Genomic DNA, 17,844 nt, shown 5'->3' with positions numbered 1-17,844 from the left:
TGGTGTTGGCGAGAGCAGCGCCGCATATATTTTTTTATTCAATAGTAACATATTTGAAGGCACACTGCTTAAGCTCTAAGATGCCAGGGGCATTTTCTAATTTTAATTAATGACTAACTTAAAACTAGGGTATTATCCTTAGGATAGTGGCGAATTCCGGTCGCAATGGTCGATTCTGGCAGATTCAGTCTGCAGCTGGCGACCGGCAATGGTTGGTGGATTAAATATGACACTAGTGTCTTCTAGATGACGATTATACGTTTCAATGGGTCCGCGGGAAACACCCCCATATCACAGAGACCCGGCCGCATGTTGGTCATCGACTGGAGCAGTTTTCCTGTGGGCGATGATGTTACCTAAGAGAATGAAAGAAGTATAGAGAAGTAATTTTGTGCAAAACGGGGTGAAAAAGGGGGTATGAGAACGAATTACAAAAAACGATAAAGAACTAATTAGTTGTCATCGAGAAGGTGGAGAAATGAAAGAAGGGGAACGAAGAAGTTAGTGACAGCAAAAAGATCTCGTTATTTTCTACAGAGATGGAGGACATGCGAGGGATTTGGAGAATCGGGCGAATGTTAGTCTAGAACCTGTAGGTGAAGATTATTCTTAACCTCGACAAGAGAGAGGAGACTACGGATGTGTTTAATGTACTGGTATATGAGAAGCATATATAAACTATCCCGACTCGCCAACACATCCCGAACCGGAACTTTGGGCGGTCTACCTCTGGCCCTAAGGGATTCCAGTAGCTCCGACCTGACGTCGCGATACTCTACGCACGACCACACGACATGCTCGATGTCCTGATAACCGTCGCCATAGGTGCAGAGACCGCTCTCCGCGAGCCCAATACGCCAAAGATGTGCGTTGAAAGTATAGTGATTTGACATGAGCCGCGACATAACACGAATGAAATCGGGACTCACGTTCATCCCCCTTAACCTAGGTTTCGTCGATACCCTAGGGATAATGGAGTGTAGCCATCGTCCCAGTTCGCCATTGCTCCATGAAGTTTGCCAACCTTCAGGAGTTTTCTGACGAGAGATGCTGAAAAATTCATTGAAGCATATTGGTCTTTCATAAATATCACCTTCTAATGCGCCCACCTTAGCCAACGAGTCTGTCTTTTCGTTGCCCGGAATGGAACAATGCGAAGGGACCCAAACTAACGATATCGAATAAGGCCGTCCAGATAAAGCTCTCAAGTGTTCCCATATTTTCCCCAGAAAATAGGGGGGATACTTTCCTTTCTTCATTGCCCGGAGAGCTTCTATTGAACTTAGACTGTCCGTGACAATGAAGTAGTGCTCTTTGGGCAAGGTTTCAATGATCTCGAGGGTACTGAATGGCAGCTAATTCTGCTACGTAAACTGAAGCCGGATCACTGAGTTTGTAAGAAGTGGTGATGTTTTGATTGAAGATGCCGAAGCCTGTGGACTCGTTGATGTTTAATCCGTCAGTGTAGAATATCATTACACAGTTGACTGTTCTAAATTTGTTTTAAAAAATATTGGGAGCGACTTGTGGGCATACGTGATCCGGCATTCCACGAATCTCTTCTTTCATGGATGTGTCGTAGAATCAGAAGTATCCAAGAAATGAACACAGTTGGGAACAAACGAAAAAGGGTTAATATTCTGAGCCATGTAATCAAAATACAAGGACATAAAACGGGTCTGAGAATTGAGCTCGACAAGCCTTTCGAAGTTTTCAATCACCATCGGATTCAAGATATCGCATCGGATTAGCAATCGATATGAGAGATCCCAATTCGATTTTTCAACGGTAAGACGCCCGCCAACACTTCGAGACTCATCGTATGAGTTGACTGCATGCAACCTGAGGAAATACGCAAGCAACGATACTGAATTCTTTCCAGCTTGATGAAATGAGTGTTCGCCGCGGATCGAAAGCAAAAGCATCCGTATTCCATCACGGACAATATCGTTGTTTGGTACAACCTGATCAGGTCTCCTGGGTGGGCACCTCACCAAGTTCCGGTTATTGTACGAAGAAAATTGATTCTCTGCTGGCATTTTTGTTTCAGATACCTAATGTGACATCCCCATATGCATTTGGAGTCAAACTAGACCCAAAGATATTTAAATGTGAAGACCTGAGCTATGGTTTCATCCCCTAGTTGAAGCTGTAATTGTGCTGGTTCTCGCTTCCTTGAAAATACAACCAGCTCAGTTTTCTCCGTTGAGAACTCGATACCCATTTGAAGAGCCCATGTCGACAAGTTGTCCAGTGTATCTTGTAATGGTTCTTGAAGATCAGCAGCTTTGGGTCCTTTAACAGAAACAACGCTGTCGTCGGCAAGTTGTCTTAGCGTTCAGGATGTGTTGATACATTCATCAATGTTGTTTACGTAAAAATTGTATAAAAGGGGGCTTAGGCATGAGCCCTGAGGAAGACCCATGTAGCTGAATCGTATTGTAGACAAATCACCATGCGCAAAATACATGTGTTTCTCGGACAATAGATTATATAAAAAGTTGTTCATACCTGGCGAAAGACCATGCTAATGCTGCTTCTCAGATTTTTTCTTTGCGAGCAAATGCCATTTGAATTTCTGTTGAGAGCAACGCAAGACAATCGTTCGTTCCTTTGCCCCTGCGGAAACCAAATTGTGTATCTGAAAGCAAGCCATTAGTCTCCACCCAATTGTCAAGACGAAAGAGAATCATTTTTTCCAACAATTTCCGGATACAGGAAGGCATAGCAATCGGCCGATACGAATTGTGATCGTAGGCTGGTTTTCCTGGTTTTTGGATGGCGATCACTCGCACCTGCCTCCATGCGTGTGGGATAATATTACCCGTAAGAAACTTGTTGAATAAATTCAGCAAGCGCCTTTTGGCAGGGTCAGGGAAATTTTTCAACAAGTTGAATTTTATTCTGTCTAGCCCCGGGGCTTTATTGTTACACAATAAGAGTGCGAGTGAGAACTCTACCATCGAAAACGGTGTTTCGTTTGTATTTGATGTCGCAGGGCGGGTGATCTTCTGTTCCGGAACAGAGTCTGGGCATACTTTTTTAGCGAAATCGATTATCCAGCGGTTGGAACATTCCTGGCTTTCATTTGTAGCGTTTTGGTTGCGCATTCGTCGGGCTGTGTTCCAAAGAGTTCTCATAGATGTTTCTTTTGATAATCCGTCGCCAATAACCAAGTTTCTTGGCTTTGACTAAGTTCTTCATTTGCTTGTCTAGCGCCGCGTAATTCCGATAATTATCGGGTGTTCCATTTTTTCTGAACTTTTTGAACTCTTAAGATCTTCCCGCGTTGAGTGATGAGCACTTTTTGTCCCACCACGGGTTAGGTGGACGGATGTTGGTTTTCGCGCCAGTTTCGTCTGAGCTTGAATCGCAGTATCGAGAATCAAGCCAGCCATAAACATGTACTCTTCTTCCGAATGAAGTTCTTGTGATGTTGCTAGTTTTTCAGACATCGAATTTGCGTAGTATTTCCAGTCAATATTTCGTGTGAGGTCATACGAAATACCGATTGTCTCCGATGGTCCTAATCCGCAGGCGATTGAAATTACGATAGGTAGATGGTCGCTACCGTGGGGATCGGGGATCACCTTCCACGTGCAATCCAACCGTAGCGAGGTCGAGCATAAAGATAAATCCAGCGCGCTTGGTCTTGCTGGTGGTGCGGGAATTCGTGTCATTTCTCCGGTATTCAAAATAGTCATATTGAAGTTATCGCAAAAATCATAGATCGCGGTTGATCTGTTGTCATCATGAAGACAACCCCATCCCGTACCGTGAGAGTTAAAGTCTCCTAAAACTAACGTCGGTGCAGGAAGAAGCTTCATGATATCGCTAAACCAGCGGTACCCAACCGTGGTTCTTGGTGGATTGTAGATGGAAGCAATGCAAAGGTCCTTGCCTTTCTTTGTGACATGACATGCGACAACTTTAATACCTGGTACCGATGGGAGCTTAATTCGATAGAAGGAATAGCACTTTTTGATCCCCAAAAGTACTCCTCTGTAGGGATCGTCTCGATCCAGGCGAATAATGTTAAAATCGTGGAAGTTTAGGGATACATCAGAAGTTAGCCAAGTTTCACACAATGCAAATGCGTCACATTTCCGATTATTCACAAAAATTTTGAAAGAATCTATTTTTAAGATGATACTTCTACAATTCCACTGTAAAACAGTGATTGAGTCCGTGACCTCGGTGGATGAGTTAGCCATCGAAGGATACGATCGCTGAAAGAAGGGGCCATTTTTCAGTCAACTGCTTCAAAAAAGTTCTATCTGTAGGTATCAAAGCAATAAACAGGCTTTTAAGAGGATCAGAAATATTGAAGGTGTTAAAAATCAAGTCCACAACATCAGAGAATTTTATGAGCCCAGCACCCAACTGGTTCTCTGTTGGGTTTTCAGGGGCACTTGGGGATTTTGGTGTCCCGGGAAGTGGTGGGAATTCCTTCTCAGAATTGAGTTTCCCGAGACCAGGAACTGTTTGCTTCGGAGCTTTGTCTCCACTACCTCTAAACATAAATGTTGGAGGCCCATCGGAAGACAACTTCGTACCCTAACTAGGGAGCTTAGGAGAGGATTTGTTTACTCTTTTCCTATAGCTATGAGGGACCGCCGAAGATGAACCTTCCAATGGGTCGTCAAACTCGCTCTCGTCAGTTGACAAGCAGGTATAGATGTTCGTTGATTGCTTAGGGGGGTGGCACTCTTGAGCATGTCAGCAAAGGAACTCTTGGAGTGTTCCTTGAGGGAACGTTTCAAACCATCCTTGCCCGCTTTGTACGCGGGACATGCTATTGGGTCATGCGAACCCTCCTTACAGTAAAGACACTTTGCAGTACCCTTACCGCAGGAGCCATCCGCATGAGCCTCCCCACAATTAGCACAACGGGGCTTATTGCTGCAATGGGACGCTGTGTGTCCCAGTTGTTTGTAGTTGGTGCAGTTCATAATACGCGGAACATAGAGACGAACAGGGAGGCGAACTCGGTCCAGGAGGACGTAGTTAGGTAAAGCCGAGCCAGCGAATGTCACCCGATACGAGTCTGATTGGGGGTATGATTTAGTACCATACCCTGCGATCGACACTGAATGCAATCGCTTGCAATCCAGTATCTTTACGTTCTTAAGTAGGGGGTTTTTAAAGCAACCCATCCCGTACTTAAGAACGTCATCGCAAGTCAAACTGGCATCAGTGACAACGCCGTCAATTTCGACTTCACGAGCTGGGACGTACACACGGTATTCCCGCGTAAAATGCTCACATTGTACGATCTCGTTAGCCTGTTTTGAGCTGGTTAACGAGACCCTAAAAAAGTGCTTACAGATGTATTATTCAAAGTATTGTCCGTCGACAACTTTCTCCTATCTTTCCGGAAATTTTCGGATCCCGGCTCGAAAAAAGGAGTCCTTTTTTGACACTATCCATGAAGCAATCCATTTTTCCAACTCTTCGAAGGATTGAAAATGTTGATCTGCCAGGCCGTGTGCCATCGAACGGAATAGGTGGAAGTCAGAAGGGGCGACATCTGGGGAATACGGCGTGTGGGGCAAGACTTCCCATATCAGCGTTTCCAGATACTTTTTGACGCGACGTGAGGCCGAGCATTGTCGTGTTGCAGGATGACTTTGTCATGTCGCTTTTGATACTGTGGCCGCTTTTCTTTTAGCGCGCATCAGTTGCGTTCAGTAGCGATCTCCTGTGATGGTTTGACCCGGTTTTAAGAGCTCGTAGTAAATTGTTATTCATCTTTGTTTTTCTCTTCCACCATCATGTTTGTCTTCGACATCGAAATCACCATTTTTAAAACGTTGAAACCACTCCCGACACGTTCTTTTACTCAGAGCAGCATCACCGTAAGTTTCTGAAAGCATTCGATGCGCTTCAGTTGTGTTTATTTTTTTCGAATTGTAACAGAAAAGTAAAACTTCCCGCAAATGGCGAGAATTGGGCACATAAACAGACATTTTCGAGCGCGAATAATACGAAAACAAAAACTGTCACTGAAACGGCGATTACAATTTGTTAGGCACTGTACACACTCACTTTAAAGGCATTATCATCTATGTATTTCAACCAGCCTCAGCCGGTACAGCCACCTATCGGAAAACGGCGGAAGCAAAGTTGTACACCTGATATCTGTGTGTAAAAAACCTCTAAGAGGAAAAAAGCACACAGCACCGGGTCACGGCACTACTCCAAATGTTCACTATTCAAAGTCTATCCACTGCACTATTGTATTATGTGTAAAAAACCTCTCAGAGGAACGAGCACAATTGTCTATTATACAATAACAAAAGAGCTGGTTGATAATACAAATGCTGGAGCATTTGGTCTATGATAATATTACAGTAAAATGCGTGAGTGGTTCACCGTTACATACAGGCATACACGTTATAGTATCAAATCAAATTATGTAAATTTCGAGTCTAGACATTTTTTTAAAAAGAGAAATGCCTGAACTTGAGTATAAAAACGTGCACAGACTAAGAATAAAGAATAATAACCAACAAAAACAAGTTTGTTTGGTTTTAGAGAATTTGTAACTAATCTGTTGCTTTATTGCAATTCTATTACATTTTCTACTGAAGTCGGTAATATCTCACGATTTTTTTTGTGATAACGGTCAATAAGACACCTATCAACATTCAATTTGAAGAGGAATTCCGAAAGACTCAGTACTCGCTGAAAGTAGGTCATAATAGTAAGCTATAGTGAAAAGTTTTCTCTTTCGTCTGGTGATAAAACTAATGTTCTATTTTTTATATCTCGACTGCTATTTCTTGCAAAAGTTGTTGCCTAAAGGTAACTTATCGGTCGATATCACAAAAACGCGTGATAGAAAAATAAATAATTTTATTAATGTACGTTTTGCCTAAGAAAATGGTCAAAAAAGCATTCTATATTTTGTTGTCTCATTCACACATTTTAAAAGGGCCACGCTACACACTTCGTAACTTTATATTACTTCATTTAAGCTTTCCAAAAAGTATATGTATGTGCCTTTTGGTCTGCGACCCTGCTTCCTATTAGTAGTTAAAGTTAGTCTATATAAAAGTTTAATGTTAAATAACTTTTTAAGATAAAGGCCAAACAGTGCACAGTCTTTAACAAAAATGTGTAATTTTACGTTTTTAGTAATTGTCTCGAACATAGTAGATGCTGAAAATAAATGCGAAAAAAGTTATCGGCAAAGTTTTTTCTCGTTAAAAATTCTAAAACTTTGTAGAGGACATCGTTTTTCTATCTTTTAAGGGAAAAAAGTTGTTGAAATGAACTTTTATCGTAGTAGGCTTTGCACATTTTTTATTGTGATCATATCACGAGAAATATTTTTGTGAATGAGTTCTCCAAAGGAACTATGTATATCGGATCAAAGGTTTAGCAGCTAGAGAACTAAGTTCACGTTTTTGTCGGTTCAAACCACTGCACTGTGCATTGGTCTACTTTCCATGAAAATCGTTAGAAAGATATACAAATGACGTTCTAAAACACAAAACTCCAACTTTGTCATATTCACATATTTTTCCCAAAAATTTCAGATATTCTTTGACAAAATATTCACAAATTAGCGGAATCGGTCGAGTTTGTCAAAAGTTATAAAGGCTATAGCAGGATAAACATGTAAAATCTGCCCCCAAAGGGAATTCATATTGTTATACCACATTCGAAAGGTCATAGAATTTTCTCAAAGTTTCAACCCTTTAACTGCCATATTGACGGAGCTAGGGTGGTTCTATTGGTTTTTTTTATTTGATTTTTGAAGAAACTGCTTCTCCGAAAATTTTGAAAAATATCAGGCATGTTTAAGGCATTATGGGGATGCTACACAATTTTTTTCAAAATTTTTGAAGATGTATTTCTTTTATTGAAAAATACTAGAAAATTTTGAAACATATTTTTTCCCTCTTCCAATTTTTGCACCACCCTGGATTTTTTAGTGATAAATAAAGAATTTTTGGACATGTTAAAGTGGTATGTTTCCATATTTTTTAAAAATGATCATACTTCGGGTACAACCTAGAAAGCTACAAAGCAAGAACTTACTGTTATGTGATGCATATATGAATGGTAGTAATATATGAACGTCGCGAGTATCACACATATGCAGTTCGGTTACGGCAGTCAAGAACTAGAGCGGGTGTCAGTTTTTTATGTGTTGCTGATGGATGTAATGAAAGAATAGTGAAAGAAAGAATGAAGATTTCATTACAGCGTCAAAAGTTATTTATTTATTTATTTATTTCTTATTCCTTCATCTGACCTGTGATAGTCTCCATGAAGCATTGGAAGGGGAAAAGCCCAATTGAAAATAATTCAATCGTCCAATTGGGCGTAAAAACCTCTTCATCTTTTCTGACGGTTGACAATAATACAGTTCTACATACATTTTCATATTACATTGTGGGCTTACACTTATACATTACAATAATCTTCTTAGTCTATTTTTAAAAACATCACATGAAATGGAAAAATCAAAACATTCATAAGCACTATTAAAACTATTACACATTCCCCTAATGGGTTCGTTTTGTCCATAGTCAGTACGTTGATAGTCAAGTCTTAAAAAGTTCCGCGATCTTAAAGTTCTAGGTGGTACATTGATATTTACTTGAGAAAGGATATTAGGAGCGTCAATTTGTCCCATCAATAGTTTTCCTATAAATACAGCTCTGGAAATATTTCTCCTTTTTGAAAGTGTGTCCATACCCAGTAATCGACAACGATCAGTATAAGGTGGTAATTCTGTCGGGTTGCGCCAAGGTAAAGATCTGAGGGCGTAGCGGAGGAATTTAGCTTGTATTGATTCAATTCGGTTAATCCAAACGTCCGCGTAAGGACACCATATTACCGATGAAGCTTCAAGAACAGATCGGACAAGGGTGAAATACAATGATCTGAGACAGTAAGGGTCACTGAATTCTTTTGCTATTTTAAAGATAAATCCAAGATTCCGGTTAGCTTGTGCAATGATATGGAAGTAGTGGTCTCTGAACGACAGCTGAGAATCAAGTACTACACCTAAGTCCCTTACAATTGATACTCTCTCAAGGAATTCTCCAAAAATAGTGTATCTCCAGAGAATAGGTTCTTTCTTGCGTGTGAATGAAATAACGGAGCATTTCGATATACTAAGCGTCAATCGGTTACGCGTACACCAGTCGCTGAAGACATCAACTTGTCGTTGTAAGGCCATACAGTCTTCTTCAGATCCAATGATATGAAATAGCTTGAGATCGTCTGCATAAACAAGCCTACACCCTGGTGGCAAGGCAAAACAGATGTCGTTGTAGAACAAAGAAAATAGCATAGGTCCGAGATTGCTACCTTGAGACACACCCGACAGATTCGAGAAGCTATTTGATTCACAATTCCCAAGCTTAACAGAAAGTGAACGGCCAACAAGATACGATTTGAGCCAATCTGTGAATGTTTCCGATGCACCTAGTTTTCGAATTTTCGCAAGTAGCAGAGTATGGTCAACACGATCGAACGCTTTAAGGTCTGTATAAACTGTATCAACCTGTGCTTCATCTTCAATGTTTCTGATGCAGTGTGACGTAAATTGAACTAAATTCGTAGCTGTTGATCTACCGGGGAAAAACCATGTTGATCGGTCGATATGTATGATTTGGTTTTTTTCAAACAGAACATTGCTAACGAGAATTTCGAATAACTTAGAACCAGCACAAAGAGAAGTTATACCGCGGTAATTTGCTTACTTACTTACTTACTTACTCTACTTACGATTTTTTCCAGCATTGTGGAAATATTCCTTGCGACAGAGACTTATTGAAGATTATCTTTAGAGGAACACACAGTGCATTCGCGCATTGTTTGAGTATGATGGCAGGAATGCCATCTGGGCCAGTTGATGTTGATGACTTCAGTTTTTTCAACGCAAAAATGATTTCTTCGCATGTGAATTGAATGTTACCAAGACTTATAATATCGCAAGGAACATCTCTGAGCCCGAATTCCATCTGAGCAGGATCAAATGAAATTGTTTCGAAGACACTTAAGAAATGTTTAGCGAACAAGTTGCAAATTCCAGAAGATGAATTTGAACATTCATTTCCAAGAGTCATAGTAGAAGGGAGGCCTACCTCCTTGCGTTTACTATTCACGAAAGACCAGAAACGTTTTGGATGTTGTTTAAGATCGGCTTGTGTTTGTAAAACATGTCTAGAATAAAGCATGCGGTTATAGACCTTGTAGTTGTTACTAGCGAGAGTGAATTCGTGCTTAGTTATAGGGTTGCGTCGATTTGTATAATGCCGAAGTGCAGCTGCTCTTACGCGTTTCAGTGCACGAAGGTGCCGATTTGACCAAGGTGGTTTTGGGCGAGGTCGTGACGCTGGTACATGTAGATTAAACAAATATTTCAGCACATGTGTAAGCTTTTCTACCGCTACATTGACATCAGTTACATTATCCAAAAGAGATGCCCAATCAATTGGCTCTAATGAGCTATTTAATCCGGTGAAATCGGGTTTCGAGAAGTTAAATTTCGAGTCTTCGACAGTATTGTTGAAGTAAACTTTTTGGTAGCATGTCAAGGCATGTCAGCAATCCCAACGAGAGGCTCGACAGCTTGACGCACGTGACAATTTGCTAATGCTTCCTCGTTTATGAACAGAAGATCTAGAGTACGATTCAATCTGTTTGTCACCATACTAATTTGGAACATATTTAAAAGAGACATCCCGTCTATTAGAGTGCAATTTGCTCCCGAAAGAGAGGAAGATAACGGATCGATGGTAGCATAACCGTAGGAAGTATTCTTCCATACAAGACCAGGTTGATTGAAATCTACAAATAGCAAATGAGAAGTAGAAGGATCCAGTCCACTTGCAATATTGAATGCAGAATCAATATGCTGTTGTATCATGGTTGCGTTGCTTGCCATATCAGGTGTAATGTAGACCACACCCACGCAGACATTATAATCGCGACTACCTATATGAACCCAGAGCTGTTCTAAAATATTATTACAGTTTGTGTTTGCTTTTGACATTAATCGGTTAGTAACAGCAATAAGTACACCACCGCCTCTTTTTTTACCAACACTTTTTGAGTCACGATCATTCCGGTAGACTGTGTAACCAGGACATTGGCTGCAAACAGGAGTTCTTTTGAGGAGGTGCAGTATCGAGTGTAGCTTCGAGAGGACATATACCCTCCCAAGCTTTACCTGGAGAAAAAATTATGGCGGCATCAGGAACTGGGGATAAATTCATGGCAGCATCAAGAACTGGATCTGCGATGGCAGTCGGCAGACGAGTGACGGAATCGGGATTGCAGACGTCATTCACAATCATTGGCTGCAAACAAGAGTTCTTTTGAGGAGGTGCAGTATCGAGTGTAGCTTCGAGAGGACATATACCCTCCCAAGCTTTACCTGGAGAAAAAGTCATGGCGACATCAGGATCTGGAGAAATATGCTTGGCAGCGTCAGTATTTGCGATGGCAGACGACAGTAGTCCGTCAGTTGATTTAAATCCAAGTAATTGCTATCCAGCACGTAGAATATGCTGACGTTTCTTCTCAACGAGCTTTTTATACACAGGGTATTCCAAACTGTACGCTTCGTGTTTTGTGTCTAGATTCAATTTTCGGTTTCTGTTCATCTGAGCACAGTTAGCACAACACAGTATTTCTGAGACACAAACAGCCGTGGAATGGTCACCAGCACATTTTGAGCATACTTGAGAGTGACTGCACTCATTGCTCTTATGTCCATAAGCACAACATTTGAAGCAGCGCACGATCCCAAAGCATTCAAAAACTTTACATATATCCCAGCCAATGTTCACACGACCCAACTTTAACATAGCTTTGTTCGCATCATTATTCACTTCGACTATATAATTGTATACCGTAATGTCGTTACGCACTGATTTGAAGCAGGTGATTAATTTCAACTCAGTCAAGTTGACTGATTCATTCTGATCCTTCACACATTCCATAAGTTCACTTTCAGAAAGCATATCGGCAACACCTACAATCTTCAGTCTCGGTTTGATTGGTTTTGGGACTGACACCTCGAAATTTTCACCAAGCTTTTTCCTAACATCGGCAACCGCGGGTTCTACAGCATCAGCACATTTGATGCCAAGAATAATTGATCCACTGTTCCCTTCACGAACTGTTTGAATCTTATGCAAAACACGATCAATATGATTGCTTATCATAAAGATATGTTATCGAGGGATGTCTATAGTTTTCTGGAAAAATGTGTGATAAAGATAAAGTTGGAATTTTGTGTTTTTAAAAACGTCAATCGAATATCTTCATGATGGTTTTCATGGTTTGTAGACTGCTAGCGCTATATATTTTTATATTTATTCTGAAATTTGAAACAACAACAGATATAAAAAAAAATAGTGATGCGTTATTTTTCGTTTTTGAGTTATAACCTTTGCATAATTTCAAATCAAGCATTTATCGACCATGTCTATTAAAAACTTGATTCGCTGAATCGATCTCTTTAATTTTTGGGCATATTGTGTTGAAAGCTCCAAATTTTCCAGAAAATATCTGAGAATACATAATTAACTCAGTAAGTGATTTTCACTCTCAGAGGAAAGCTTCCAGGTTTTTACAGGTTTAATAATTTTGTTCAAATTGCGAACGGGAAGTTCTAATAAGATAATATTATCAATCCGAGAACGAGAGCAACAAGTATCGGAATATCGTAGCTCTGGAATAGAAGCTTTTGAAAAGGTTTTTCTGCCAAGTAATTTTGGATTAAAAGCTTTATCACGAGATGACCCAATTGAGACACACAGATCACAAAAAAGCTATTCGGGCCGGTAATAAGTCTCATTTTTAAAAGCTTACAAGTACTATATCGAGTACACAACAAATTCGACTGGATATTTGGGAATCCAGAGCCGTCGCTGTGAATGCGTTATTGTCAATAGAACTGTTGGTTGCTGTTCACACGAGGCCGCCATTATTCACTACCTTTCCTTATGCTCGGTTTTTATCCAGAATTGTAAGACCGGCGAAAATATTGTCAGAAATGCTTAAATCAGAACAGCTACCAAGTGATTCTATAGAGTAAACAAAAAGAATCAGAGAGAAAATGTGTGCATTGAAACAGCAATGTATTTTTATAACATTTTTATCCCATTTCTTATTTAAATGAAAAATACAGTCAATAATTTACAGAAATTTTTTCGTGACCTTTCTTACATGAAACTTCTTAATCATTTCATAAAGACAATTGAAGTTTCAATTTAATAATTGACCCTTTTGAGTCTTAGTTCTGACTCCTACTGCGTCCACTAGTTCATCCAAAAGCAAAATTTTATTAAAAATGATGTGCTGATAAAAAAAACTCCAAGTGGATTATGAAATCAACCACAAAATGTATAAAAATTTCAGCTTATTTTAAAATTTATAGCAGTTCATCGTTTGGTTTAAATAATATGATATTTAAAAAATAAGAGGAATATGCTTTATTAAACTCAAATTAATGTGACTATATTAGTATTATATTAGGATAAGAATTCTATGTAAAAGTGATGCTACGGCGAAGAACAACTTATGTAAATTGCCTTAAGAAATAAACGTATTTATGGAAAAACAATTCTAAGAAATCGATTCCAACCTTCATCAGTGGCCACTTTTGTTTGAAACCAATATAAAAAAAGAAAAAATTGAATTCACTGCTGTTTCAACTCGCTATGTATTTAGTGAAATGTACAGAGCTGGCAAAAAGAAAACCGCGTTGTACGAGACCCAACAGTGCAAAACGATTTGACCATTTCATGAAACACTATCGAATCATCGAATTATATACAGTCACTCGCTCTAGTTCTTGACTGCCGTAACCGAACTGCATATGTGTGATACTCGCAACGTTCATATATTACTACCATTCATATATAAACCACATACCAGTAAGTTCTTGCTTTGTAGCTTTCTAGGTTGTACCCGAAGTATGATCGTGTATGTATTATGCAAAGGTTGATACTCATTTCCTTCTTTTCGTTACTTTGATTTCTAAGCCCTGCACTTGAGTTGCATCATAAACTACTAGAACAAAGCACCATGCGTTTCCCTTTCAAGAGAACTTTATTGGAACGCATGGTCGACTACTACTAGAAACTGCTAAGATAAAGCACCATGCGTTTCCTTCTCTCAGAATTTGATGGGAACGCATGGTCGACTGTTATTTATTTTTTAGAAAAAATTAAATATTTTGGTCGTCCACATTTTTAAAAAATATGAAAACATACCATTTTAACACGTCCAACAATTCTTTATTTATCACTAAAAAATCCAGGGTGGTGCAAAAATTGGAAGAGAGAAAAAATATGTTTCAAAATTTTCTAGTATTTTTTAATGAAAGAAATACATATTCAAAAATTTTGAAAAAAATTGTAAAGCATCCCCATAATACCTTAAACATACCTGTTTTTTTCAAATTTTTCGGAGGAGCAGTTTCTTCAAAAATCAAATAAAATAAAAATCAATAGAACCACCCTAGCTCCGTCAATATGGCAGTTAAAGGGTTGAAACTTTGAGAAAATTGTTTCCAGCCTATGACCTTTCGAATGTGGTATAACAATATGAATTCTCTTTGGGGGCAGATTTCACATGCTTATCCTGCTATAGCCTTTAGGAACATCAATAAAACACCTTTTTTAAGAATATCGATAAAACACGGAAACTACGAAAACTTGAATTTTTCCTAAAAATATAACAATAAAAAGAAATTCGAAATAAATCGATTTTTTGATCCACTCTAACATGGAAAATGTCACTCTAATGACAAAATAAAAAATACGGGTCTGATATTTTTCGATGAAGAACGATTCCTTCAAATATTATGCAATTCTGAGAGATCATATATCAGTTTTAGGCTAGACATATGTGATTGATTTAATTTTTTCTGATTTAATTTTGGTGCAGCATAAGGTTTCAGCTTGCTGTTCTTCAGCCATCGTCAGACGCCAACAACATATATTCATCGTTAGTATTTACAAGCAATTTACAATTTTATTGATTACATAACAAATATACATTCCATAATCAATCACAAATTCATACAATCAACTCTGTGGATTCACTGATTTTTCTTCGCCGAGTATTTTTATGTGGAACATTTCTGCTGTTACTCTGCTCTCCTGATTCTTGATTCGCTCCCGTATACAAGTGTTGACAAAGTCGAAAACTTCACCTTCTTGTTGTGTGTGTGTTGCGACAACCCAGTTCTTGCGTATTTTTTCTTCGTATCGTTCTTGTGCTCCGTCACTCTCGTCTTAAGCTTTCTTCCTGTCTGTCCAATGTAAACCTTGCCATCGTCCGTTCCGCACGGGATCGTGTACACCACATCGCCTGGTGAGATCGGGTTCATAATAACTCCACCTAATAAATACACTTACGACTAGAAACCAGCAGCTAAGCAGACGTCAATACATATGATTAACCTACCACCCTAAGCTAACACAAACGCACCCAAAACAAATTCACCCGGCCACCTAGATGCTGAAGCAGACAGAACCTACAGTTCAGCAACCCGACATATACAACACCTGGCAAGCGGACCCATCGGCATGGCAGTTGAACACAACACCTGAAAATAGTCACACATTAAATAAGGCATAGCAAAACAATCCAATATGATCACAGTTGGCATAATCCTGCTGGGAGTCAACTGGCCTGGATCGTAAGCCATTCCACAATCACCAAAACACAAACTCCATCATTAACCCGGACGACACTGCCAAAACTACGAAGAAAGATGCCACTAATAATTCAACCATCCTCACACATTCACAACGAAGCAGAAAAACCTGAAGGATTTAAGTAAATTTATCGGATAGAAATAACCAAGTTTGGTTACAATTGTTCGGGGGTTCTTCTCGTGGCTAGGTTTGTTTCCTTGTTGCTTCTTGGGTTGTAATTTCAAAGTCTGAAAATGATCTCGTTGGGCGGAAGTTATCTGTGGATTGTTCTTGTATCCGATGCCCGGCTGCTTTCGGGGTTCTGTTTGCGACCGAGTGGCTTGCCTGTTAGGTGTTGTGTTGAACTGGGTCCGCTCGATGGGTCCGCTTACCAGGTATTGTATGTTCCGGGTTGCTGAACTGTAGGTTGCTGCTGCTTCAGCATCTAGGTGGCCGGGTGAATTTGCTTTGGGTGCGTATACATTGTCCTAGGGTTTTAGGTTAATCATATGTATTGACGCCTGCTTAGCTGCTTGTTTCTATTCTTAAGTGTATTTAGTTATTATGAACCCGATTTCATCAGGCAACGTGGTGTACACGATCCCGTGCGGAACGGACTATGACAAGGTTTACATTGGACAGACAGGAAGAAAGATTGAGACGAGAGTGGCGGAGCACAAGAACGATGCGAAGAAAAAAGATGCAATATATATATATATATATATATATATATATATATATATATATATATATATATATATATATATATATATATATATATATATATATATATATATATATATATATATATATATATTTTTTTTTTTCTTTTTTTATATATATATGTATATATTTTTTTTTATATGTGTATATAAAGAGTGAAGGGGAATATTTTAATCATATGCATTTTTTTACAGGTGATGTTTCTATGGCAACATTTTCGACTCCAGTTCCACCCCCCATTAAAAACGATTGGTTGTCTAGTGGATTGGATAACCCACGATTATCTCCACCAAGTCCGGGGGGCCCCCGTAAAAATACAACACAGCAGCAGGTATTGCAAATATATTGCAGGTTTTATTTATATATGTATATATATATATATATATATATATATATATATATATATATATATATATATATATATATATATATATATATATATATATATATATATATATATATGTATATATATATATATATATATATATATATATATATATATATATATATATATATATATATATATATATATATATATATATATATATATATATATATATATATATATATATATATATATATAAATGGTCATTCCACGCAAAATAAGTGATGGTTAATTGCGAACCGAACGTCGATGCTTATGCTTACCTACTCAAAAATGTTCACCGAGCGTAAGCATTCGATAGGTTCGAAAACTATTCCCTCGGTTAATGCGAAGCTGTTCTGTGCTCGGTATTCGGTGAAGCAATCTGTTTCGAACCGTTCAGTTGGTGGACCATCGGCGAGGGTCGAGTAAACTGCGTTCGATACGATGCTTTGTTGATTTCAGTTCTCGCATCCTTGTTTTGAAATTATCAATGCACGCGTGATCAGCACAAAAAATGTTTTGATCGATTGATAAATCGATCAATAGCAAGTCAAATGGTATTATTTTGGACATTATCAGCGACGACACGACCTGCCACTCGTCTATCAAAACTATATCATAAATTTAACTACCCCCCAGTAACTCGTAATGTCAAAACGAGTTTGCTTAAATTTTTTGAGTAACTGGCAACATAGGCCAAAAACTATTGATTTTGAATAACGGTTACTATAGCCATGGTTATCATTGATTGAAGGCATGATAGGCAATGTGAACAAATCTAGTTTCCAAACCAAGCAAAGTTTTGGTTTGAATTCAATTGTAGTGAGAAATAATACAGCAAAAGTAAGTTACGCTCAATGTTCGGTACTAATGCTAGCGCAAATATAGCGATATCTTTATTCCTGGTTCTCAGCGAAACGTTTCACATAACATTTGCACTATTTTGGAGATAATTAGCACTCGTCCTATATTGCTGTTTCTTTTTAAACATGTCCCCATTTTGCTATCCGGTAAAAAAAACTCTGCGAAAATTCGATGGGAGATTTGTTTTAATTATAGGTAAATGTATGG

The 17,844-nt window shown here is 38.8% G+C and overlaps 1 protein-coding gene across 4 annotated transcripts in view; it reads left to right on the top strand.

Annotated features, from left to right (window-relative positions):
• LOC131429748 (dynamin) overlaps positions 1-17,844 on the top strand; it is a 1,035,717-nt gene that overhangs the window by 730,418 nt on the left and 287,455 nt on the right. For all 4 annotated transcript variants that reach the window (XM_058594080.1, XM_058594078.1, XM_058594079.1 and 1 more), the window contains one exon: positions 16,601-16,737. In XM_058594080.1, coding sequence (XP_058450063.1) covers positions 16,601-16,737 — 137 coding nt within the window. The remainder of the gene's footprint in view (positions 1-16,600; positions 16,738-17,844) is intronic.

This window comes from Malaya genurostris, chromosome 2 (genome assembly GCF_030247185.1).
Source record: "Malaya genurostris strain Urasoe2022 chromosome 2, Malgen_1.1, whole genome shotgun sequence".
Lineage (NCBI taxonomy): Eukaryota > Metazoa > Arthropoda > Insecta > Diptera > Culicidae > Malaya > Malaya genurostris.
The sequence above is the reverse complement of the archived record's forward strand: the minus strand, read 5'-3'. Positions and strand labels throughout refer to the sequence as shown.